The sequence below is a fragment of the Nelumbo lutea genome, chromosome 3, assembly GCF_056320005.1.
Source record: "Nelumbo lutea isolate HS-2025 chromosome 3, American lotus-T2T, whole genome shotgun sequence".
Lineage (NCBI taxonomy): Eukaryota > Viridiplantae > Streptophyta > Magnoliopsida > Proteales > Nelumbonaceae > Nelumbo > Nelumbo lutea.
The window spans coordinates 21744716-21771476 of NC_142686.1; the positions used below are offsets into that span (position 1 = coordinate 21744716).

The following is a 26761-nucleotide window of genomic DNA, read 5'->3' on the forward strand; positions in this document are numbered from 1 at the left end:
TAATTGTTGTTGTTCCTGTCTCGTTAAAGAGTGCTGAGAGGCAGCAGATGCTATTGAGTTGAACTTGCCTGGTCATGGTTTCATCCATATGAATGCGTGCTACGAGTTCTATAACTATGACATGCAGGAAACAACCGGGAGAGATTTTAACTGCATCCTTTTTTTTGTCTGTAAAATGTAAAATGTAAACTTTGATAGTGCAAGCACATGCCGTCAGATTAAGTTCATCAGATTTTAACAAAGAAAAATAGATGTACAAATTATATTTTAATTTCTACAATGATGAAAAGTACAATGTTAAGATTTTTTGGATAGTTAGACTGAGTCTTCAAGAATTAAGACAAAACGATAAGTTTATAAATAGAATATATAGGGAAATACTGGGATTTATTTTAGAAAGGACGATGATTCATTCAACAAAGATAAAGATAAAATGCTTACTATTTGAGGATTACCATATGACTCGGCCCAGAAAGGCTCTTCATTATTCTGCTCTCCAATCTCCGGTACATATCTCCAGCCTGCCAGCCATGTGCCAAGGCAATCCCTACCACAGGCACCAAATGACGAACGAAAAGAATCAAGGAGATAATGTGGCAGGGAAAACGTCACCGATTTTATTTTAGTAAATGCTTTCCCCAATTTGGAGTATGTTCATATATTTTCTAAGTATATTTCTGTTTCCAAAATAGTCTAAAGTAAGCTGACTGGAACGATTAAAACCTCAACTACAAACCAAGCACCACAAAGGGAACCAAACCCTGATCAAGTGCCTCCTCAGAGGCCTATACATCTCTTGGAAGGCCCAATTGTATTAACTCATCAGAGATTCAGAATAGACCTTGCAAAACTTGGTACCATGTTCATGTGGTGTACAGGATTCGTTTCTTGCTGTTCTTAAATAAATTGGGAGGTCCATTATCAATATCTTGCTGTTTCAGTTCTTCCCAGATCAGCAACAAATAAGCAACTCGTGCGACAAGGACAAAATATCACTGTTCACAAATGTATGGCAGGCTGAAAAGCTTCTAATGCTACAACAGCTGCATATATTAGAAGATTTTGAGAGCACAAAACTGCAAGTTGTAGAAAACTAGACCTCCTCACATCCATCTTCCATAACAAAGCTTGTTGGAATAATAATCAATAGCATGTTAACCTTCCTCCCAGTGTATGTCATCCTCATCATCTCCAGATGCATCAGCTTGAACGTTCAAGTCATTTAATTTATGAGTTTCACTTGTGCCTGTAGTGAAGATGAAAATAAGGTCATTGTTATTTGAATTACAAGGACCCAATTCCCAGAGGAAGTCTGTGTCACAATTCACAACTTAATCTTATCGGACTTAAAAATGCATGGCCATTCTTTAAAACAAAGATATTGAAGTCAACTTTAATCATGTTGATAGCCAACAATAACAAATAAAAATTATTGATGTTAAAGAACTGATGGAGTTGCATAACACTGCATATGAGTTAGATGATGAGCACGCTTTATGTTAAATGAGCTACAAAGAGTAGTAATATCTTATGACTCTATCACAATTTCACAATGACTCCTCCTAGTTGTTAAGGCAATGCCTAAGTTGAGTTCGAAAGGCTGTCGACAAGGGTTCATGGGTGGCCTGAAACTGCATTGCTTGGTTACTTCATCGGCGGCCTGAAGGAAGAAATAAGAATAGAAATGAAGTCCCTCCAAGGCTCCAACCCACCCTATCGGCGACAATGGGTTTGACAAGAATGGTTTAATCGACTGAAAAGATTGGGTTGACCAGACGCATTCAACTCTAGACCAGTCTTGGAACCGACAACTAAACTGACCAGGTAATCCTTCTATCCTGGGATCCAGCCTAGCAGTCACAAGAAATCAGACACATGGGCAGGCTGAAAATCCTCAACCTAAGGACCAAGCCATTGTACCCGCCCCAGTGCCATTAAGAAGATTATCTTGGGCCGAGATGCAAGCCCGAAGAGATCACAGTCTTTGTTATAACTGTGGCGATAAGTTCAGTCTAGGCCATAAATGCAAGAATCCCCAACTATTCTTACTACAGACAAATGAAGCTGAACCTCAGGAGGAAATCCCTTACACACCCATTGCGATACCTACTGAATTAGAAAGTTCGGATGGGCCAGACCCACCCGAGATATCCTTTCATGCATTAACAAGACTGACCTCCACCCAGACAATGAGAGTGGCTGGGTCAATACAGGGCTGAGCAATTTCAGTTCTAATTGACAGCGGGTCATCTCTCAACTTTGTGACCTAAATGGCAGCAAAACAATTGGACCTAACACAAGAACAAGTGTTACCATTCAATGTACATGTAGCGGATGGCAACAACATCAGCTGTGATAGCATATGTAGAGGGGTCCACCTGAAGTTACAGCAACATTCATTTCTAGTAGACCTCCATCCATTAGACATGAGCAGAGCAGATGTGGTATTAGGTGTGCAGTGGCTACAATAGTTGGGACCGGTTGTATGTGATTGGTCAAGACTAACAATGGATTTCTCCATTAATGGACAAAAGTATCATCTGAACAAGGTGGCTAAGGGTGCACCACAACAGGAAGGATTGAGATCCATCCTCAAGACTAGTTGCAGTGAAGAGCAACCCCTCCTATTGCATATGGGATTGAATACCAGACTGGTTTTAACAAGTCCAAAGGAAGCAGCCACGCTACTGGAAAACCAACAAGCACTCCAGCGGTTACTCAAATGTTAGACCTCCTTCCAGATCCATGGACCACAGAATTGAGATCATCCCGGGGAAAGCTCCATTAAATGTTAGACCTTATCACTACCCCAGATTTCAGAGAAGAGATGGAGAAAATTGTTCAAGAATTACTAGAGAAAAACATCATACAGCCCAGTTCAAGCCCATATTCAGCACCCATCCTTTTAGTCAAGAAAAAAGATGGAACATGGAGGCTGTGTAGACTATCGGGCTCTAAATCAGATCATAGTAAAGGACCGGTTCCCCATTCCAATCATTTATGAGCTACTGGATGATTTACATGCTGCTACCATATTCTCCAAAGGGGGTGATATCCATGAGGGACTTGGAACCCTCTTAGTCTGGGCAGAACTTGCTATCTCTTTCTAGTTTCTCAACAGGTCATCCAAGGACAAATCTTGTGAATAAGTCAAAGAATTCCAGCCATTGTGTCACACCCATATATGGATCAACTCTATTAAGTTCTCAATGTTTCTCTCCTTTTCTGAGAAAATTCTTGAATTTCTTTCCTCCCATAAAGTCCAGCATACAGCAGCCCTAATACACCTACACATGATCATACCTCTTTTCATTGGCCAGCTGAAGAAGGATAGAGAAAACAGGCTTTGTACATTCAATGGGGGGGTTCCAATTACACCCAAAAAGTGAGAAAACCCATTCCCAAATAGCTTTAGCCAAAAAGGCAAGACACCAATAGGTGGTATCCAATTTCCTCATCAACTTTCAGAGAGTGCATCTATGTGGGGATAAACAAGTCATGGATCTTTTTCTTTCAAACAGATCACTTGTGTTGATTCTTTCCAGGAAAGCTTCCCAACAAAAACTCCCAACCTGAGGAGGAATGGGCTTGCACAAACCTCTTTAACAAGGAAAGGCAAACCAAGGGCAGTAGGTTGTTGAGTTAAGGTTTAAAAAAACGATACACAAGAGAAGGATCCCGAGGGAGAGGGCCTCCAAAATCTGAAGTCTTCCTTTGAAGAGAACAAAAAAAAACCATTTTCAAGGGTGGCCAAGAGGGTCAGGGTGCTACCCAAGTCTGTATCTCTGACAGCCCTTCTCAGGCCCAGATTCCACCCAAAGCCAAAGGTCGATTCTTAAGGGACTAGGAAAGAAGAAATAGGCTCATTTTTCAGGTTAGAGAGAGGTTACCTAAATTCAAATCATACTTAATAAGGGGAGAAAGCCGGTAGAAGGTCATGGATTGCTTTCCATGGAGAAGCACTTGTAGTCCTTGCCAAAATTCTAAGATCTCAGCCTTTGCCTCCAGCCCATGAATGGTAGCCACTATCTTAGTCCACAACTTGTCCTTTTCTAAAGGAAACCTCCACAGCCACTTGCCCATTAAAGCCATATTTCTTTTCTTAATATTCCCAATCCCAAGACCTCCTTGCTCCTTAGTTCTAGTTAGCACCTCCCAACCCACCCAATGGTTCCTCTTTTCCTCTCCAGGCTCCCCCAAAAAATCCCTCATCAGCTTTCCAATTTTTTAGAGACCTTTGTAGGGATCTTGAACACTGACAAAAAGCAGACAAGTAGATTAGCTAGGGTAGACCTAATCAGTGTAATCCTCCCCCCAAGAGAGAGATAATTTCCCTTCCAAGATGTAAGTCTTTTCAAAAAACTTCTTTTCACCATCGAATTTCAAAAGCTTCCTTTCCGCCATAGGTCTGTTTGCTCTTTTACCTTTCAATAAGGGTTAAAAACAATTGATGAACTAATATAATAGGATATATATACATACACACACACACACACACACACACACACATATATATATATATATATTTTTTTTTATGTATTGCTTTTCACCAATGGTCTTGACTTACATATAGTTTTCACAGCTCAACAAGAGAGAAAGAGAGAGAGATTGAGCATCATTCTCTTCTAATTCATTTTCTCTTTGTTTTATTATTTCAAGAAATCATAAACATTAGACCCAAGTTACGTCTCTTTATTTCGTTTGTTCTTGTCTTATTTATTGAAGATTAGTTGACTAAGCGACAGGATTGCATGCAACCTGTTGTTGCACTTCTCCACAAAACACCCAGATCTAATGGCTCATTCAGTTTTTTGTTCCATCCTGGTTAACTGTTGAACTGTCCTGTAGAGTAATAAATTCACAGGCCCATGACTAACTTTTCGGGCTAATCTAGTTTTAAAACATTGGTTTTCCCTAAAACCACCTTTGTAGTAGAGGAGTTTGACACATGGTACTACCCTAACACCATCCTCATAGAAATGTCCAAACAATAGCTGCTCCCATCCGTTTCAACATGATTTTTTGTCTTCTTTTAGATGGGATAGAATATGACAATTGAATAAGACTTTCAATATCTTTATATGGGGTCTACTTGCAACCAAATAAAGAAACCAATTCCAAATACTGAAGGAAAATGTGCGAGGGATTAGTATATTGCCCTCAACTAGTATATTGCCCAACTAGTATATTGCTTTTGTGGGGATATATCACCAGTTAAACCTCCTTTTTGTAAGGTTTCGTAGGAATTGGTCTTCAACTAGTATATTGCCCAACAAAATGCTCTAATCTTGGGTAGGAGTGGTCCCACCCAAACACATAGGAAAAGCCTAGGATGAGTCCTTAAGACCTAAAGAAGGGTGGACAAGAAAAGCAACCTCTTAGGACTCATACAAGGCCCACAACTACATCCACACCCCGTTCACCTATCACATGCAATTTGCCTACCACTAAACAAGTCTACCATCAAAGGCCACATGCACTAGCTTCCCAGGAATGATTCCAGACATAAGATAGAAAATCCCATGTAATTGCCTGAGTAGAGCACTTCTAATTGCCTGAATAGAGCATATAAATAAGGTATATCAATCAAATCATTCTGTAGAGAACACTGATGTGGGCCCCACGCAGTGGTCCCCACTGTGTTCGTAGGACAGCAGTATTTGTTTTAGTTATAGTAGTGTCAGTTTGAGTCAGTTTGCTAATTCAGCTTTTATTTATTTCAGTTTTATTTACTTTCTTTATTATGTAAGTACCAAGGGCAGATGTGTCCTTTCATCATGTACTAAACATAAACCTATAAATATTAAGAGAGTGGTGGTGGCAGATCTGTTAGAATCTGTCCCTCCTTTCAGCAACTTGTGTTCTCTTGCTTCTCTTCTATTCTCTCCTTTTCTCTCATCTTCTCTTCTGTTTTACAAACCTAAAACCTTTTAGGATTCAAGACTGATTACAGTCTTGATCTTCTACATGGTATCACAGCCTATCTAGGGCTTCTCATGTGTATCTAGTCCAGCCGACCACATGAGAACTAGCTAGGGCTGGAAGTCTTGAAGAAGTTTTTCGGCGGCTGAATCTTGGAGATTACCAGGAGAGGTTCGCAGTAGTTGAAGACTTGCCGCAGCCTGCAGAGAGTTGGTAATCAGGAAGAGGCAGCAAAGGTTAGGGTTCAGGTAACCCTAAAAGACAGTACACCGAAGGCAGGTAATCAGTAAGTAAGTTTGTTTCGTTACTGATTTTTAGAGATTGCAATCAGCCGAGATAGGTTGGACCTATCTAGAAAGAGGGGCCGAACTGTGTTCAAGTTTGCTCTAGGGTTTGGCTTGCCGAACTGTGATTAAGTTTGTGTCTATGGTTTGATTGTTGGGTCGAATCCTCCTCTTCAAAGGGGATTAGTTTTTAGGGTTTCACAGTGCCTTACGACAAGTCCCACTGGTGCGGACTGCTTGGAGAGTGCAGCTGAGAACTTTAGTGATTTCAGATCACTAGTTTTCCTCAAACCTACAATTACAACCCTATTTTTGCTCTCACGGTAGTGGGCCCCACAGTAGTGATTTCAGATAACAGCATCTCAGATTGATAGGCGATTGATTTCAGATCAGTTTTGTGTTGGTATTCCTGATCGGATCAGACCAGTTTCAGATCACATCGGTTTTGTGTTGGTATTTCTGATCGGATCAGATCAGTTTCGGATCAGCTTTCAAACTTACTCTGTTTGAAAAGTAATTGTCTTTTCAGATCAGATCAGTTTCGGATCAGCCTTCAGCTTTCAGATCAATTCTTTTCTTGTAAGTCATTTACTTTTCTAAGAAAAGATAGGTTAAAGTGATCTTGCAGCAAGCCCTAGTGCTGGACTGAACCTTGTGATCTACCTAGAGCTGTCCTCAGGTTTATTGTTGGCATTGATCAGATTCTAGGGTTTCATATTAACCCTACTGCAAGTCTATCTATACAGTACTGATTAGATTATGCAACTGAATTGATCACTTTAAGGACTGATTAAAACCCTAATTCTGCAAAGGCAAATCAGACCTCCTTCTAAGCTGTTTTTCAGAGTTTTTTTGGGGGGTTTTCGAACTCTCTTAAAGGGGTTAGAGCTCTATGGACAGCCACTGTTGTGTTTGTTTGTTGGTTTCATATCAGAGTTATCCCAATTGTGCACATACACTGTGAATACAAATCAGGCCTATACTGTTTTTGGTTGTGATTGGTAGTCCAAGTGCTGTTTTAAGACTTGACCGAGATTGAATTTAAAAATCAGGCAGAAGGCAGCTTTGGGAGCATCAGTTATGGTAGTTTTTCTGAGATGGGTTGTCAGCTTACAACCGTAAATTCAGGTACTCTAGCTTCAGCCTACCATGCCTCAGCTCCAGGTACTACTGAACCTTGTTTGGTAATAGATTCAGGTGCATCCGACCACATGACTAGCTTGCCTTCATTGTTTACCTCTTACCATTTGTCATATGGTAAGGATAGAGTATCTATTGCTGATGGCTCCCTGGTTCCTATTTCTGGGAAGGGGGACATTAAGTTATCAGATACGATCTCCTTGTCTTATATCTTACATGTTCCTAAGCTTGATACTAACCTCCTTTCAGTCAGTAGTATTACCAAACACATGAACTGCTCAGTAACTTTCTTCCCTGACCGGTGTGTTTTTCAGGACCTGGAGACGAAAAAGGTGATTGGGACTGGCCGTGAGACGAATGGGATCTATCTGCTCGGAGAGAGTTCTCGTCAGGAAGAGTCAGTGGGTAAGAGGTCACTTGTTTCCCAGAGTGTGAGTTCGGTTATGCTTTGGCATAACCGATTGGGTCATTTGTCTTTTCGATCCTTAAAGAGTTTGTTTCCTACTTTGTTTGAGTCTATTGAGTTGTCCCAGTTGCAATGTGAAAGCTGTGAGTTTGCTAAACATTGTAGAAACTCTTATTCATTGAGTAATAAAAGGAGTAATCGTCCTTTTGATCTCGTGCATACGGATGTTTGGGGGGCATATCACATTCCTTCTATGGGTGGATACAAATATTTTTTGTTATTTGTTGATGACCATACCCGCTTTTCTTGGGTTTATCTTATGCGTTCACGAGATGAGGTTCCCGCCCTGACCCAAAACTTTCACCAAATGATCCTAACCAAGTTTGATGCCAAGATTAAAGTTCTTAGATCTGATAATGCAAAGGAGTACTTTGCTAAGTCATTGGCATCTTACCTTCTTACTCATAGGGTTATCCATCAGAGCTCTTGCCCTCATACACCATAACAGAATGGGGTTGCCGAAAGGAAGAATAGGCACATCTTGGAGGTGGCTAGAAGTCTTATGTTTACCTCCAATGTCCCTATTCGCTTCTGGGGTGATGCTATCCTCACAGCGGTCTATCTTATTAATCGGATTCCTTCCCGGGTTCTTGATTTGCGATCTCCTTTTTCCCTTCTATACCCACATGAGGAGTTGTTTTCTATTCCCCTTAAGACATTCGGTTGTACCTGCTTTGTTCAGCTTCTCGGACCCCATCACTCCAAGTTTGAACCCAAGGCCTCCAAATGCATTTTCCTTGGTTATGCACGAATTCAAAAGGGGTATTGCTGCTATGATCCTGTCTCAGGGAGGAAGTTCATCTCCATGGATGTCACTTTCTTTGAGGAGACACCCTATTATCCTCGGGTTTCTCCTCAAGGGGAGAGCAGTGAGAGTAGGGGTTTAAGTCCTTGTCTCCAGGGGGAGAGCAGTGAGAGTAGGGGTTTAGGTCCATGTCTTCAGGGGGAGAGCAGTGAGAGTGGGGTAGTTCCTTTACCTATTCCATTGGGTGATGGGAGCTGCAATGGTGAGGGTGGCCAGAGGGATCGGGAGTTGAGGGGGAGCTGCAATGGTGAGGGTGGCCAGAGGGATCAGGAGTTGAGGGTCTATCACAGGCAGTGCAGGCAGGTTGATCCCGATCATCAGTAGTCCAGGCCAGCTCCAATCTCATATGCGGCTCCAGGTCCAGGCATTACAGTCCCAGGACCCACAGAGACTTCTTCTATTGTTGCCATTTCACCTCCTACAGATGACCTTGATCTTCCGATTGCAGTCCGTAAAGGGAAACGACATTGTACCACATCTACAGCCCACTGTATTTTCCATTTTTTTATCCTATGAGCGCCTATCACCTACCTACAGGTCCTACCTTAGTTCCATTTCCAATGTCCCTATTCCAAGAACAGTGCAAGAGGCTCTATCAGTCCCGGAGTGGAGAAGTGCAATGCAAGTTGAAATGGATGCCCTGTTGAAAAATAATACCTAGGAGCTAGTTGACTTACCCAAAGGAAAGAAACCAGTTGGATGCAGATGGGTATTTACTGTAAAGCACAATGCAGATGGTTCCATTGAGAGGTACAAAGCTCGGCTAGTTGCAAAAGGGTTCACTCAGACTTATGGTATAGATCACTTGGAGGCGTTTGCCCCGGTAGCCAAGATGACCACCATTCGGGTTTTATTATCTCTTGCAGCAAGCCACACTTGGCCTTTGTACCAAATGAATGTTAAAAATGCCTTCCTGAATGGGGACTTGCAGGAAGAGGTTTACATGCAGTTGCCTCCTAGATACTATGATACAGAGACAGGTAAGAAGGTCTGCCGATTCAATAAGGCATTGTATGGTTTGAAGCAGTCACCTAGAGCTTGGTTCGACAGATTCAAACTAGCTCTTGGGAAGTTCGGTTATGTACAGGCCCAATCAGATCATACACTGTTCATCAAGAGGGTGGAGTCTTCATTGACACTACTTGCAGTATATGTTGATGATATTGTGGTGATAGGAAATGACAGCCATGAGATTGAGTCCCTCAAACAGCTCCTTCATCAAAAGTTTGAGGTGAAAGATCTGGGTCCACTACGGTATTTTTTGGGTATTGAGGTTGCTAGATCTAAACAGGGGATCTTTGTCTCACAGAGGAAATATGTTTTAGATCTGTTGGCTAAAACTGGAAAGCTGGGTGTTAAACCTGCAGATACACCCATTGAACAGAACCACATGATTAGTGCAGAGAGTGGAGAGCTGCTTGAAGACAAAGTCATGTTCCAACGGTTAGTGGGAAAGCTCTTATATCTGTGCCTCACTCGGCCAGATATTAGTTATGCAGTTAGTGTTGTCAGTCAGTACATGCATTCTCCTAGAACCACGCACCTTCTAGCAGCAGAAAGAATACTAGCATACTTGAAGAGATGCCCAGGTAGAGGTATACTGTTCAAGAACAATAACCACATGAAGGTGGAGGTCTATACGAATGCCGATTGGGCTAGGAGTTTTGATGACAGACGGTCTACCTCAGGATATTGTGCCCTTGTGGGAGGAAACCTTGTCTCCTGGAGAAGTAAGAAGCAGAGTGTTGTCTCCCGGTTGAGTGTTGAAGCAGAATACAGGTCCATGGCCAATGGAGTGGCTGAAATCCTATGGCTAAGATCTCTACTTGAGTTGGGTATTGAGTATGAGAAGCCTCTGATGCTATATTGTGATAATCAAGCAGCCATTAATATAGCACATAATCCAGTGCAGCATGACGGAACCAAACATATCGAAGTTGATCGACATTTTGTGCGAGAAAGAGTTATATCACAAGAAGTGTGTCTTCCGTACATCACATCCAATATGCAGCTCGCGGATATCCTCACCAAGGTTGTACCAAGGAAGAAGTTAGAGACAGACCTATCCAAGTTGGGCATGATAGACATCTACTCCCAACTTGAGGGGGAGTGTAGAGAACACTAATGTGGGCCCCACTGCAGTGGTCCCCACTGTGTTCGTAGGACAGCAGTATTTGTTTCAGTTATAGTAGTGTCAGTTTGCTAATTCAGCTGTTATTTATTTCAGTTTTATTTACTTTCTTTATTATGTAAGTACCAAGGGCAGATGTGTCCTTTCATCATGTACTAAACATAAACCTATAAATATTAAGAGAGTGGCGGCGGCAGATCTGTTAGAATCTGTCCCTCCTTTCAGCAACTTGTGTTCTCTTGCTTCTCTTCTATTCTCTCCTTTTCTCTCATCTTCTCTTATGTTTTACAAACCTAAAACCTTTTAGGATTCAAGACTGATTACAGTCTTGATCTTCTACACATTCCAATTCTCCTTCTTCTCTTTTTCTCTAGAGGTGGGTTCCCATTGAAGGAACCTTGTGATAGGCAGAACTTATCATCTAGTATCAGAGCAAGGCACAATGGCAAACACAAGAGTGTCTATTGGCGGTGTTGTCCATGGTCAACCAGATGTCTCAAGGTGGGAGCAAGGAAAGTGAGCTAGAAGGATCGAGTACCAGTAGTGAGCAGTGACCTGGGGCAATGGCTGATAAATCTATTAAACTGGTTTTCCCTACTTTTACTGGCGATGACCCAATTCCCTAGATCTTCCAAGTTGAGCGATATTTTGATTATAATAAAGTACCTGAACCTAATAGGGTGCCCTTAGCCTCACTATACTTCGAAGGAAAAGGCAGTTCTCTGGTACCAATGGTACCACCGCTCCCATTCTCGGATGACCTAGCTTGACCTAACTGACACAGTCACAGCTTGATTTAGGCCGACAGGATTCGTAGGCTACGACGAAACCTTATCAAAACTAAGTCAGATGGGACCTGTTAGGGAATATTAGGTGAAGTTTGAATGCCTAGCTACCCACAAGGGTGGTTGGAGTCACCGGACAAGGTTTTAGTTGGTTGTTTTATTAGGGAGTTGAAGGAGGAGATAAGGTTGGGGTTGAAGGCCATGCAACCTATCATGGTGATGGAAACGGCTAGGCTGGCCCAGTTATAGAAAGAGAATTTGAGTCGGGTCAGGCAACTGGGCTAGCCAAGTGAGCCAATCAACTAGAACCTGGGTGTAGTTATTAAACAAATTGGCTTTTGGGGAAACCCAATAACAACTTAGTTCGACCTAAAATTCCCTTTAAGAGGCTAACATGGGCTAAGATGCAAGAAAAGAGGGAGAAATGGTTATGTTACAATTGTAAGAAGAAGATTGGGCTTGGGCATCGATGCAAGGCCCAACAAGCTTTCTTGTTACAAACCAAAGGGCCAGACTATGAGGAGGAAGGGGGTGACCAGGAGATATAACCAACTTCCATGACCGACCCTCAGGAGACTAAAACCCTTGATCTCTCTACAGGCCCTTATTGGGCTAACTTCCCCCCAAACTATGAGGGTTACAAGGCTTTTGGAAGGGTGCCACATGGCAATTCTGATTGACAATGAGACTACAATGAACTTTATAACCCATCCCCTTGTGAGGTAACTAGGCCCGGTGGTGTAGCCCACTCTTGCCTTCATGGTGCACATGGCCAATGGCAGCCAACTGAAGTGTGATGGGATTTACACTAAGCTGACACTGAAGATTCAGGCTCACCAATTTTCTATGGATCTTCACCCATTGGAATTCAGTAGGGCCAATATTGTCTTGGGGTGCAGTGGCTGGATCAGCTTGGGCCAGTATTTTGTGATTGGGCCCGATTAACAATGGATTTTATGAAAGAAGGGAGTGTGATCCATAATACAAGGCCACTTTGGTGGGGGATCAATGAGGGAGAGTATTGCCTCAATTTGGGACCCAGGGCAGCCCATTTTCATGCACTTGGGGACTGTAACACTTAGCCCAACAATATCACAGCCCCTTGGGCCCAATGAAGACCACCCATATTTTTCTCAACTACAGGACGTACTCACTGAGTTCACTGAAGTGTTCTAGGAGCCACCAGGCATACCACCTAGTCGCATGCATGAACACCGGATTCCCCTCTTACTTGGAACTGTTCCAACTAATGTGAAACCATACCATTAGCCCCACTACCATCAAGAGGATGGTCCAGGAATTACTTGACAAGAAGCTGATACAACCCAGCCATATCCATTCTCCTCACCCGCATTTCTAGTTAAAAGGAGAGATTGAACTTGATGGTTCAGCATGGATTATAGGGCCTTGAATCATGTAACTATTAAAGGCCAGTTTTCCCATTCCATCATTGATGATCTTTTGGACGAGTTGCATATGACTAGGGCATTTTCCATAGTTGACCTACGGGCTGGTTATCATCAAATCCAGGTCCATGAAGATGATGTACATAAGACTGCTTTCCGCACCCATGACAGTCATTACGAGTTTCTAGTCATGTCCTTCGAGCTAACAAATGCCCCAACTTTCCAGGCTCTTATGAATGATGCCTTCAGGCCCTACTTAGTAAATTTATCTTGGTTTCTTTTATGACATTCTTGTGTACAGCCCAAAGTGGGAACAAGTGAACAACACTTGGTCCATTTTCTGATTGCTCTTAAAACTCTCAATGAAAACAACTTGTATGCTAAAGAAAGCAAATGTGCCTTTGGGATAACTCAGATATAGTATTTGGGACATGTTGTGGGGAACGGAAGTGTGGCAGCAGACCCAGAAAAGATAGAAGCAATGGTTCAATGGCCCGAGCCTAGATCAGTTAGGGACCTCAGGGGATTCCTTGGACTCACCAGCTACTACCAGCAGTTTAATAAAGATTATGGAAGGAGAGCAGGCCCGCTAACTCAGTTGTTGAAGAAAGGCTCATTCAACTAGGTTCCAACAGCAAACAGCCCAGCAGGCCTTCAAAATTTCAAGTCAGTTGTGTCCTCACTGTCCACCTTAGCCCTACCAGATTTCTCTAAAGCGTCATCAAGTGTGCTGCTTCCAATTCAGGGGTGGGAGCTGTACCTATGCAGGATGGGAAACCTCTGGCCTTCTTAGCAAAGCTTTCTAAAATTCCACCATGTCCAAATCAGCCTACAAAAAGGAGTTAATAGCCATGGTGTTAGTTGTCCAACAGTGGAGATCCTACCCTCTAGGGTGGCAATTTACTATACGCACAGACCACTAGAGCCTCAAATTCTTCTAGACTCTTGTCAGTCATCTGCCTTGGAATACATCAGTCAGCATCCAAATAAGTCTAGCATATCTCCATGGCATTCTAGATTGGGTCATCTTAATTTCAGTTGCTGATTGTCTTTAATCCTGAATTATTTGTTTGTGTCAGTGTGTAGTCTTTGTTGTGAAGTGTATCAGTATTCAAAGCAATGTAGAACATCATTGTACCATACTAATAAAAGAAGTTTAGCTCCTTTTGATATTGTTCATTTTAATGCTCGTGGACCTTTTCCTATTTCTGCTATGGGTGCCATACGATATTTTATCATATTTGTGAATGATTGCACAAGATATGTCTGGTTATGTGCTTTTCTCTCCAGGGATGAAGTGCCAAGAATTGTAAAGAATTTTTTATCAAATTATTCAAAGTCCTCTACTGCGATCAGTAGGAGGTATCTCAAGCCCCCCACCACCAGCTCTAAGGATTTAGGGATATCTTTCACTGACCTGCTCCAGACCAGCAGATAAAGGGCTTCGAGGTTTCTCCATGCCGAGTTACTCGGATCTACTGCAATACCAGTCGCATTTCCGATCTCCTTGAACACCATAGGGCACCAGGCTGAGAGAGGTATGTCGAATATTCTAATCTACCATTTCCAAAGCCTTTCGCAAGCCCCTCTCCGAGCAACCTCGAAGAGACCAACACGACAGTGAGACTTGCAGGCCATTTAACGATGACAAGCCAGACAAGAGGGACCCGCTAGCTTCTTCCTACGACGCAAAGACGATGAGCCACTTATTCCCTTCCATCTTTCTCACCGTCAGTTTCTGCAGGTTCCTCCATCGCAAAGGCAGAGCAGGTTCAACCTCTTTGTTTGAAGGGATGCACCAGAGAAATGAAGAACCAGACATATTCGAAGAAAACTCTCATGTTCCATTTTCCTTGTAGTACCTTCCCAAGTTATTCCATTTTCAATGTCTATTGATGGTTCTTTACTCAATATTCCTATTGATGACTCTCCTATTCACATTGAATCTCATGTTGATGGCCCCAATCTTCCTATTGCCCAAAGAAAAGGAGTTAGTGTACCTTACATTCTATGTCAAGATTTATTTCCTACTCTCATTTATCCATGTCTTATAAAACCTTCCTTACAGCCATATCATCCATTCCTATTCCTAAAAGTGTATCTAAAGCCCTTCCTAAACCAAAATGGAAAGCTACCACAAATAATGAAATGGGGCTTCTAATTAAAAATGAAGCCTAGCAAATGGTGGATCTTATGAAAGGGAAGGAACCAGTTGGGTGTAGAAGGGTCTTTATATTTAAATACAAATCAAGCAGGTCTATGGAGAGGTACAAGGTTTGACTTGTTGCAAATGGTTATACCAAAACTTATGGTATTGCTTATATAGAAACTTTTGTTCCTATTGCTAAGACAATTCAATAAGGGTTCTATTGGCTTTGGTTACTAATAAATCTTGGCCTCTGCATTAGTTAGATTTCTCCATGGTGAACTGAAAAAAGAAGTGTAGATGCTTCCTCCTCTTGGTGTTGTGATACCTTCAAGGAAGGTTTGCAGGTTGAACTCCAAGAGCTTGGTTTGAATGATTTAGTATTGTTATCAAGCAATTTGGGTGCACTCAAAGCTGGACAGATCATACATTTTTTGTTAAGCTTGAAAATGGTCCTACATCTGCTATTATTGTATATGTTGATAATAGTTGTTATTAGTGATCATCATGTGAAGATTGAGAAGCTTAAGATTTTTTTGGCCTCTAAGTTTGCAAATGAAGATTTGTGGAGATCTTAAATATTTCTTGGGCATTAAAGTGACAAGGTCCATGAGGGGATCGTCTATATTTCAAAGGAAGTATACTCTTGATCTTCTTAAAAGAAACAAGGAAAATGGATACTAAGCCACTTGAACAAAACAAATTGACCAAAAGAAAACATTTCTCATGCAAATAATGAGATACCAGAGATAAACTAAGACACTTGAAATTGAATCAGGCCCCATTTGGTTTGCAGAAATAGGGGTCTGGAATTGGAATCGGAATGGCTATTCTTATTCCAACTGTTTGGTTGGGCGGAATTGGAATCCCATTCCCATTCCTGGTGGCATGGCCTTCTCCCATTTGAGGGAATGGCCATTCCCTCCCCCTCGGAAATGAAATCCCATTCCTGCTGATTCCAATTTTCATTCCCATTCCTTTTGAACTAAACGGACTATGGGAATAAACCATTCCGATTCCGACAACAAACCAAATGGACCCTTAGAGTAATAAAAATAATGAACTAGATGTAGATGACAAATAAGAATGTTTCATCTTATAACAAGAATGAATTTTCTTCAATTTTAAGAGGAACCCAATTGATATACAAGCGCCCATCCTAATCATGAGTTTTAGACCATGAAACTTGACACCATTTAGAGCCCATCCAATTACTTCTTGCATACAGAAACAAGTCATTTTAATAGCAATCACATCTTCCCAGAAAAGAATATTGAATTCATATGGTGCATAAAGATAATGCTTGTAGTGTTCTATGCAGAATAAGATTTCCTCTAGAGAGAGCTATTTGAAAGTGTGGATAGAGTTTATTGATGAATACCTGTAGTTGGAGCCTCTTCCCACTCAACATCATCATCCCTCTCATCCTCTTGACGTTTTGATTTCATTCCAACCTTACGATCAGAAGATATGTCATTAGGAGCATTACTTGCATTCTCCGATTCTTGTTGTTTCTTCTTTTCGGCTTCTTGCTCCTGTTGCCTCTTGATAAATGCAGCATAATAAGCTTGAATGTATGCATCCTGTAAAAAGTCAGAAAATACCAACGAACTGAGCTTAAAGAAAAAGTTAAAAATCATAGGGAGATCAACCATGGAAGGAATCTTTCTACTAGGATGATTGATAGAAAAGTTCAGAGAGAAAAACAGAGATCTTCATATGGTTTTTCACTGGTCTACAGAAAGCATACTATAGATACCTAGAGAGGCAATATGATGGGTTTTGGAAAACAAAGGAGTCTCAAATAGGTATAATGTGCACCTATTTAATGATATGTATGACGGTACAAAATCAAATGTTAGGGCACCTGTAGTAGAGACATCTGATTTTGCAGTTACAATGGATTTTCACCAAGGTTCAGCACTTAGTCTTTGTCTATTTGCACAAGTCATGGATGAATTACCTAAACATATTCAAGAGGAGGTCCCATGGTGTATGATGTTTGCTGCTGAAACAGTATTAATTGATGAAACTAGTGAAGGATTAAATGCAAAATTAGGTTTAAGGACAGTTGCATTAGAAATAAGAGGTTTAAAATAATTAGGACTAAAATAGAATACATGCAATATAAATTTAATAATAATAGGAGTGCAAGCCAGAGTACACTTAGGATTGGAGATCAAGAGATAACTCAATGTGACCTCTTCCATTACCTTGGTTCAATAATTCATAACAAAGGAGAAAATGGGGAGAACATCACCCATAGAATTAGAGGATGGACAAAATAGAGGGGTGCACTCAGTCTTATGTGATAGGCAAATACCACTTCAACTGAAAAGAAAATTCTATAAAATAGATGTAAAGCCAACTATTTTGTATGGAGCAGAGTGTGTGTTGGGCAGTTAAGAAACAGGTGTCCAAAAATAGTGTGGCAGAAATGTTTATGCTCAGATAGATGAATGCTAATACTTGAAAGAACAGGGCTAGAAACGAATTCAAATGAACCAAGGAGTAACTCCAATAGGTGGTGATAAAATGAGAATAGATTGAGATGGTTTAGTCATGTCCATAAAAGGCAACCTACAGTGCTTGTTAGGAAAAGTGATCTGTTACAAGTTGAAGGGGCTAGAAAAGCTAGTAGCAGACCAAAAAGAAATTGAAAGTAAAAAATAAAAAAAAAATGAAAAAAAAAAGATTTAAGCACCCATAACTTAACAATGGTATGGCACTGAGTAGAAAGGAATTTCAAAACAGGATTCATGTAGCCAACACCATATAGTTGGGACAAGGCTTAGATGATGATGACGATGATTAGAAATAACAGATATAAAAATGGCTTTCCTTGAACTTACTGATAAAAGGTACATATATAAAAAACCAGAAAAAATACTCCAGCATTCATCTCTCTGTAACAACCTGTATGTCCTTTTCATCCTCTTTGTCATTAACTTTTGACTTCTTGTCATCAGACAATCCTGAAGATGTTAAATTATGATCAACTTTTGGTTCCTGCTTCACCTCCCCACGTTGTTCTTTTGTAAGGTTCATTCCTTGCTTAATCATCCAAGGAGGCAAAACTTTCATAGATGTAGATGCAGCATCGGGCTTGCTATCTTCTTCCTTGACCTCAACACCAGATAAAGCAACTTCAACCTGCCAAGAGACAGTCATAAAACTGTTTATAGATATTGCAAATTTATTATAATCTTAGCTGAATAACTATTAGCTCAAATATTTTATTCAATTACTTCCTTGATGGAAAATATTATAGAAACTAGCTGAAGACCAACTGGTTGGTTACAGGGATAAGAAGTGAAGTTGCCATAGAAACAATCATATGGGCTGGTAGGTAGAAGGCAACGTGTATAGCCTTGAGTCAAAATTCCACGAAGTAGGCTCTGAATATAGGGAAAAATCCATACAGTAGTTGCTGCCTTGCAGGCTTTCTTCCAGTAGCAAAGAACTATCATAAAATAACAAAGAGAAAAGAAGTCACATGTTTCTCCAACACTGATTTCAAGAGGAGAAGAAAGGTAGCTACAAGGAAAAATAAAAATTAAATCACTCATTTTCTTTGATTGGGAACTGATAATTTTATTAATTATGTTAAGGCTGCATTTGGCATTTCTTAGTTTAAGGACTTGCCCCTTTTGAGGAGAAAAGTCTTTTAAATAAGGAATGCCAAATGCAGCCTAAAAGAATGAGTATATGCAAATGCTGAGCATCCCCCAAGAAGTAAGTGTCAATCACCCTATTGAGGCATATTCCTTACCCTATACTTTGCTTTTTATATCAAATGGACCCATAACATTTGTGCCCTGCTCAACCCTTTCCTAGACATCGCATCAGCAAGCAGGCAAGCAGCCAAGCACTTCTGTTGATCTATACCAAGCAAAGCTTGCCTTCACTTTTGTGTGGGCGTGTGTGTGTGTGTGATAATTAATATGAAATTCATTAAGATGAGGAACATATATACAAATTTACAATCCTCTGTTCTAGATATATTTACATGTATCTATAGAACCCTTCAAAGCTTTGATTAAGTAAAAAATTTAGCAATTACTAAAGTTACAGCTGACTCCTAATTAGGGTCCTAAGAACTTCTAAGAATAAAAACTCAAAAAATAGTATTTCGCTTAAACTAATAATTTCCTAAAGAAAATAGGAAAATACTAATTGCAGACCTTCAAAAAAGAATTGGACACTCAAAAAGAAAACAATAGATGGTTTGAAAACATAAAAATAGAAAGTTTGAATTTAGAAACTGCCATCAACATTCAAATCTGGATTTAGGCAATTATTCCTCCTCTCATATATTTTAGTAACTTCAGGATGCTCAAACCTCTCTAGAAATTGATTCGTTGTATCCTCTATTTCTATAGATGGCTGAATTACATCATTCAAAAATTTAGCAATTACTAAAGTTACAGCTGACTCCTAATTAGGGTCCTAAGAACTTCTAAGAATAAAAACTCACAAAATAGTATTTCGCTTAAACTAATAATTTCCTAAAGAAAATAGGAAAATACTAATTGCAGACCTTCAAAAAAAATTGGACACTCAAAAAGAAAACAATAGATGGTTTGAAAACATAAAAATAGAAAGTTTAAATTTAGAAACTGCCATCAACATCCAAATCTGGATGTAGGCAATTATTCCTCCTCTCATATGTTTTAGTAACTTCAGGATGCTCAAACCTCTCTAGAAATTGATTCGATGTATCCTCTATTTCTATAGATGGCTGAATTACATCAGTCACATCCCCCATCCCCCTGAAAAGAACTTGCCCTCTAATTCTCACTATCATGGTCCCCCCATAATATAAAGTAAAAAATGTCATACATTGGAAATGACAACTATTGCAAATCTAGTGGCAACTTTACTTTGTAGACATTATCAATAATCCTTGCTAGAACCTCACAAGGACCAATCTTTTAAGGGGCTTATGATGCTCTCCACTATGATACCACTCTTTAGAAAGATGCACCTACGCTTCATCTCCAACTTCAAAGACAAGTTTATAACAATGTTGACCAGCTTGCTCTTTTAGTGGCGTCCTGTAACGAGGCTTGTTGAAAAGGAATGCACCAAGTATAAGATCAATAAGATGTTGCACACTATACATAGGAGGCGATTTAGGTAGCAATTCGTCAGTCAAAACATCCTTAAACTCTTCTAATAGGGGTTGTACTTGTTCTGGAACACCATCACTACCTTGTTAGTATGAGAAGAGCAAATACAATCTTCTATTGTTTAAGCCCATTCTCAAATTCAGGTCTAGAAAGACATACTATGTTCTTCCCCTTTTTCAAGTTCTTGTTCACCTTTAGAAGGCATAAAGGTAAACTTGTTACCATCCTTATAAAAGGTATAGCTCTTGGTCTAGCATCATGCTTAAGTTTTCTATCAAACTCTCAAGGTCTACCGAGGAAAAGATGGTGTGCATCCATGGGCACATCACAGCACAAAGTATTCTTATATGCATCATAAATGGTAAATGACACGAGACAATATTTAATAACATTTACCTCATGGTCTTTATCCAATTATACAAGCATGTAAAATTGTGGATGAAGCTCTTTCTTCAAGTTGAACTTATTGGGAGTTGGGAAATTACATTCTCACACCTACCTGGGTCTAATATCAAGTGTGGCACAATGACCAGGAATAGTGTACTTAATGGGAAAGGTATTATGCTTCAACAAACATTCACTGTTACCCTTTGGAACATAATATAATCGTCTATTAATTAAACTAGGACCACAGAAGTCTTCATAGAGAGCATGATTTGTATCCTTTGCTTTTTCTTTATTAGGACCTTCAGTTTCTTCTAGCGGTAATTGATTTTCAATCTCTCTAACTTCTTGCACAAATAGTGCGTATTGGGTATGCATGCAGTCTGCTACAACATGACTCCATTCTCCATAGAAAAAGCGCTTCACACCAACCTTATTAGTTATTGGTTTGCGCAAATTGGCTTGTTTAATAGTAGATAGAAAAGTTATTTTTTAAATTTTGTGGACTGAAGAAGGCCTTGACCAAGACTAACACTATGAAAGTTGAGATAGGCCTGCTAAGCTAGTAAAGCATCTGAAATAGATTTCTGAGGCTGGGTTCCCCAACAAACTCTTTTGACTGACTAGAATGTGGTTTTTTAGGGTTGTGCCTGCTGCTTGATTCAACTTCTTAATTGTGTGATCAACTCTACCTTAAACTCTTGTTCATGTTGTAACAGGTCTTGTTTGTGTTGTTTGTGTCTCTCTTCTCGTTGCCCTGCCATCTCTTGTTGCCGCAACAATAATTCCTTTATTTGTCTTCATAGTAACTTTGCTGGTTTTTCCATTGGAAATAAGATCAAAGTTCAAACTTCAAAGGCCTTTTTAGGAGGCATATTAGCTCTGATATGAACTAGCCTAGTGATTGGGAGGTAAACTCTCTCCTAAGTTTGCTGCAGACTTTATACAGTGTCAGATTAAATGGAGATTTGAAAACTCAGGAATTCTCTGTCAAATCTTTCTATAACAGCCTGACAAGGGAGGAGTTTTCTGTTTTCCAGGACAAGAAGATTTGGATAAGGAATGTCCCTTCAGTAGTGTCTTTTTTTGTGAGGTCAGCAGTGTTAGACAGAATTCAGAATAGAGAAAACCTAGTTAGAAGGGACATTCAAGTGCAGGATGAAAGTTGTGTCTTGTGCAATAAAAGCACAGAAACCTCTAATTGTTCAGGGTTAAGGTGTGTTTTCCTTCTGATGTGAAGAGTTTTTTGCTTGCTTGGTGGCTAAAGGGTCTAACTGAGGCTGGAAGAGTTGCTTGCAACACTGTTCCTGCAGCTGTATTCTGGGTAGCTTGGCGTGAAAGGAATCAGAGAATCTTCGAAGGGCATCGCATTTCAAAGGAGGAAGTTCTTAAAAATATAATGGGCGTGCTGTATTATGGTTGCCTGATCACTCACTTTTTAAATCTAGACATACAGTTACTTTTTTTGACAAAGAGTTTAGTTTTGGATAGTTTTATCTGTAAATGCCTAAAGGCTTAGTTTTGGGGTTTCCTCCAATACAGCTTCTCATTGTACAGGTAATTGGGGCTGATTGTATATCTTCTTTCTTTTTGCGTTTTAATACAATACCTTATCTTTTACAGAAAAAAAAAAAAAAAGACAAGGTCGATGAGTAGCCTTGCTTCAAAATCCCAAAAGTAGGCTCTGTTCTTCTACGAGAAAATAACTACTAGAAAATGGAAAAGAGAAAAGAAGAAATTATGTGCTTCTCCAAGACTTATTTCATGAAGAGAAGAAAAGCGGCTCTACAAGGAAGAATAAAACTAGCTTAGTTCTCATTCAATTCTATTATTCTGGATGGATATATAACAAACTCCTCAAAGCTTTGACTAAAATAGAAATTTAGCAATTACAAAAACTGCAGCTCACTCCTAATTAGGATCCTAAAAACTCCTAGGCATAGAAACTCAAGAAATATAAACATATAAAAAGAGTAATTGATTTTACCAAAAAATAAATAAAAGGAGTAGTTGACTGAAACTAATAATTTCTTTTGAAAAAGTTGTATTAGTATAGCCAAAAAGATGCATCAGCTCATATACATTAAAAAGTTTTATAGTGGAAATATACAAGAGTATTTCTTGTGAGAAATCATAGAAATAAGGATTCAGTACAAAAAAACCAAAGAAAAAGTTAAAACTGAATGCCCTGGAATGGTTTCTCTATAAAAGATTGAATGAAGTGCTTAAGAATTTGTTTTCATCCTAAATATCAGACCACTTGCATGTGCGTGGCATACAAGTATCAAAACAGAAAACCATTTCATGCAAATCCTAAAGCTATTAAATTTTAGATAGGGAGAGGGGGAGCACCCTTGTTTCACCAAGAAATGGCATTGGTGTACCACCATAACCTTGTCCTTGAGATGATTTAGATGAATCATTAGCACCAGAATCACCATTAGCTGCACGTCCAGCAGCATTTGCTCGAGCTTCCCATGCCTGGAGACTTCCAAATTCAGGAACAGGCAAGTCCTTCACTCTGGCAAGTTGATCCATCAATGGCTTTAGTTGTACCTGCACTGATTTCCAGCTTGTCCAATTTAGGAAGGAAAAGGGCAATATTTCATTTACTGTGAAACTTCAGAGATAAAATGATAAGTATTCAACTACTAGTAAAGAGGTATCAGCATCATCCAAGTTTTGTCCCAACTATATGGGGTCGGCTACATGAATCCAGTTTCACCATTAAGAAAAACTCAAAATTACATGAAGTCAAAATGAAGGGATGTTTTTGGCACATAATTATTACACTGTTAACTGTTCCTTTTAACATATCAATATACTAACAGTTACTGGTCAAAAAAATTAACTACAAGTATCTATCATATTGAAGCAAATTGATTAAAATAGAAATGATTTCCAATTAAATAAACTGTTAAAGGTATTGAAGCAATCAACTGGTAGGAAATGCAACGTATTTATTCCAAATAAACATCAAAATCAACATAGAACATGGCATATTGGACTATGAAGAAAGATCGGGAATTATTAATTCCAATACTTCCTAAAGACCTGATTATTCAGATAACAAGATTGAAAGACTAACAGCTTAAGACAGAACAACATTTTAACTAAAAAGGGGGTGGAAATAATAGCTGAAACATTTCAATTTGAAAAGCTCCACATCCCCTTTACATTGAAACAGTCTCGAGAACAAAACAGTATATATCTTATAATGAACGACTATACTAGCCTCCATCTTTTGAAGCATATCCCTCAACTTTTCACGCTTTCTCCTCCTCGCATTATCATCCCCATCTCCCATTTCTTCTGCAGCCAATTTGTCACTCTCAGCAACAAGTTCAGCATTGCAATTTTCACAATGAAAATATTCATCATTGGGGGAAACCAGCCGCATTGCATCAAAAGCATTATACCTGAACACAAGAATACCGCATAATTCTGGAGTATTAAGGAAATATGCCGATACAACAATACATAAATGGAAAGTAGAAGCAAAGAAAGAAGTGATTAAGACCTTCTCCCACAATCAGGGCATATATATTCCTGAACTGTGTTTCTGTCCTCCAATTCATCTTTTAATTTTTTCTTCATACGGTGCAACCTGTACCTCACAACATCATATATCTGCAACATATTCACTATTAGGCCTTTCAACAGATACAGTAGCCCAAATCTTTCAACATTCTTTTATCAATTAGTATATAAAAAAACAATATAGGTAATAGTGGGTTCATAATGGTGCTAACTGTCCAGGACAATAACACAAATGTATTATTCCAAATATTCCCCATGGTCTTGATGATATCAATGTCCATCTAAATATGTGGATACAACCTAGAGAAACAAAGGCCCAAAAGTTGAACCAAGACTTACACAGAACATGGGATATGAAAATGAAACTCCCATAAATGGTAGCAAATTAAGATTATTGATGGAAATTTGTTATCTAAAATTTAAAAAAACAAAAGCAAGCTAATTTAGGTACTTTCAACACAGTAGTTTCAATCATTCCCCCACTTGCCGCATGCCTATCTGAAAAGCTAACTTTATCCAATATTTTTTTAACTATTTATCTGATATTAAAGAAAGAAAAGGCAAAAGTATATATAATCTTCGCCATGGAGCCTTGTTATCAAATAAAAACTAAGCTCCATTAAGAGATATATGAGTAGATTTATAAAAAAGAGCAACCTGTGCATAATCTAAACAACAATAAGAGTGTGTGTGCAGCTTCTGCTTTTCTTCTCCCTCCTTCCCAGTTTGTTGGCCTTCACTGGTAGCAGCTACTGCAGCACTAAAAATTTTTGCACCTTTAGCTGTCTGCAATGAAATCAAACAGAAAATAAACCAAAAGATGAATTAGTATAAATAACATGGAGCAAGCAATATGTGTATGACCATGAACTTCTTTAGTAAACTATTAAGCATGGCAACCAATGTACAGACTGCAACATTCCAATAATTTCCTATTCAAAAAATTCAAAAAAATATGCATTTTTTGAGAAAAAGTATATTGTACTAATTGTATAAAATGTGCCTACAAAAAAAAAGTATAGAATGGGTAAACCCATTACAGTGAGTCGCTCTACAAGAGGTGAGAATAGCCAAAAAACAGAAAACATAGTAATTACAAAAGAGGGCACTGGTTGTGACTTGTGATTTTGAGGCCTTTGCCCAAGAGAAAATCTTTTTCTAATGATTGGAAACAGCAACTTTCATTAAAATTAGTAATTCATCACTATACATTGTCAACCACTCAGAAAATGAGTGTTGACCCCAATCAAACTAGAAAGTTACAATACAGCCCAGAAAAAGTTCTCCCTGAAGGTCCCCTGTTTTGCCAAACCATCAGCCACAGAGTTGGCTGATCTCCTTACCCATTTGAATATTACCCCAGCCTCCCTTGCTAAGCACAGTATTTCCCTTATCTGTTGTCTGAAAGTCCTTACACCCAGACTTTTTGTCTGCAGCCATCCTATTAACAGTTGAGAATCTCCCTCCACCTCAAAGTTCTGAAATCCCCATTGCTTAGCCAATCTCAAGCCTTGTAGTAGAGCCATAATTTCAGCTCTCAGAGTCTCCCACAACCAAGAGAAAATCTTTGCTAACATGTTGTGTATGATTTAATCTATTTGAGAGGATTTTCCTTCAAAAATCCTGCTGTTCCTCTCCATCCAAGTAGTCCAGAACACATCTGCAGGAAGCATACTCCCCCGGGCCCAAATAAGTGTGCCATTGCTAGATAGACCTTCAATATGCCAGCTATTTAAGAAGTTAGAAAGGGTACTAGAAAAGACCCAGTTCAGGTGCAGTCATGCAGGTTGTAATGGCAAATGATTCTGTAGTTCGGCAGACCTAGAAGAGAGAAGGGAGAAGAGAAGAGAGAAGAGAGAAAAGAAAAATCTATTCAAAAGTACTGTAGCTGGCGGTGCCTAAGTTAATATTTATACTTAGGGCAACAGTTCATAACTAATACACTGAGAAAAAGACAAAAAACCCCTTAGTAGGCCGCAGGCCTCTACATACACATTACAACACTCCCCCCTCAAGTTGGAGCATATATGTCAATTATGCCCAACTTGTCACACAGTTCATTATGTCACAAATAGTGAAGACCCTTAGTAAGGACATCAGCTAGTTGTTCCTTGGAACTGATGTAAGGAGTACAAACTTCCCCCTTTTCAACTTTCTCCCTTATGAAGTGCTTGTCGACTTCAATGTGCTTGATCCTGTCATGAAGAATTGGATTGGCTGCAATATTAATGGCGCATGCCTTTTTAAGAAAAGCATAAAATTAAAAAGAAAAAGCTAAAAAATCAAAAAAAGTCAGAAAATTCCAAAAAAAAATTAAAAAATGCAAAAAAATTTAAAAATGTTAAACATAATGTTAATAAAAATATAAACTTATATTTTAAAATAAATGATTTAAAAAACCTATTATCTAAAATTAAAATATATAAACATAACATGTAAAGTGTATTCAAATGAAAATTTAAAAATAAAAACAAACGTATAAAGCATTTTCAAGCATGTAAAACCCACAATCTCTTTTTTTTCCTTAATTGCATTGCTTCAAGTGGTTAATGTGATGTAAAACATATTGCATTCTTGATTCTATGAGTCGCCTTTGTAGCACACCCCTCAAGGCAAGCCC

General features: G+C 39.3%; 1 protein-coding gene across 2 annotated transcripts in view; it reads right to left on the reverse strand.

Moving 5' to 3' along the window:
* Window positions 1-248: 248 nt before the first annotated feature.
* The window catches only part of LOC148863521 (Transcription factor TFIIE, alpha subunit), a 37005-nt gene continuing 10492 nt past the window's right edge, over window positions 249-26761 (reverse strand). Inside the window, exons 4-10 of one of the 2 annotated variants that reach the window (XM_088980228.1) lie at window positions 24799-24927; window positions 24122-24231; window positions 23837-24020; window positions 22954-23157; window positions 18002-18238; window positions 16467-16668; window positions 249-1246 (exon numbers count right to left, since the gene is read on the reverse strand). In XM_088980228.1, coding sequence (XP_088836354.1) covers window positions 1155-1246; window positions 16467-16668; window positions 18002-18238; window positions 22954-23157; window positions 23837-24020; window positions 24122-24231; window positions 24799-24927 — 1158 coding nt within the window. In that variant the 3' untranslated portion in view covers window positions 249-1154. Of the gene's footprint in view, window positions 1247-16466; window positions 16669-17937; window positions 18239-22953; window positions 23158-23836; window positions 24021-24121; window positions 24232-24798; window positions 24928-26761 lie in introns of both variants that reach the window. The other variant, XR_016110516.1, reaches the window with a different exon arrangement.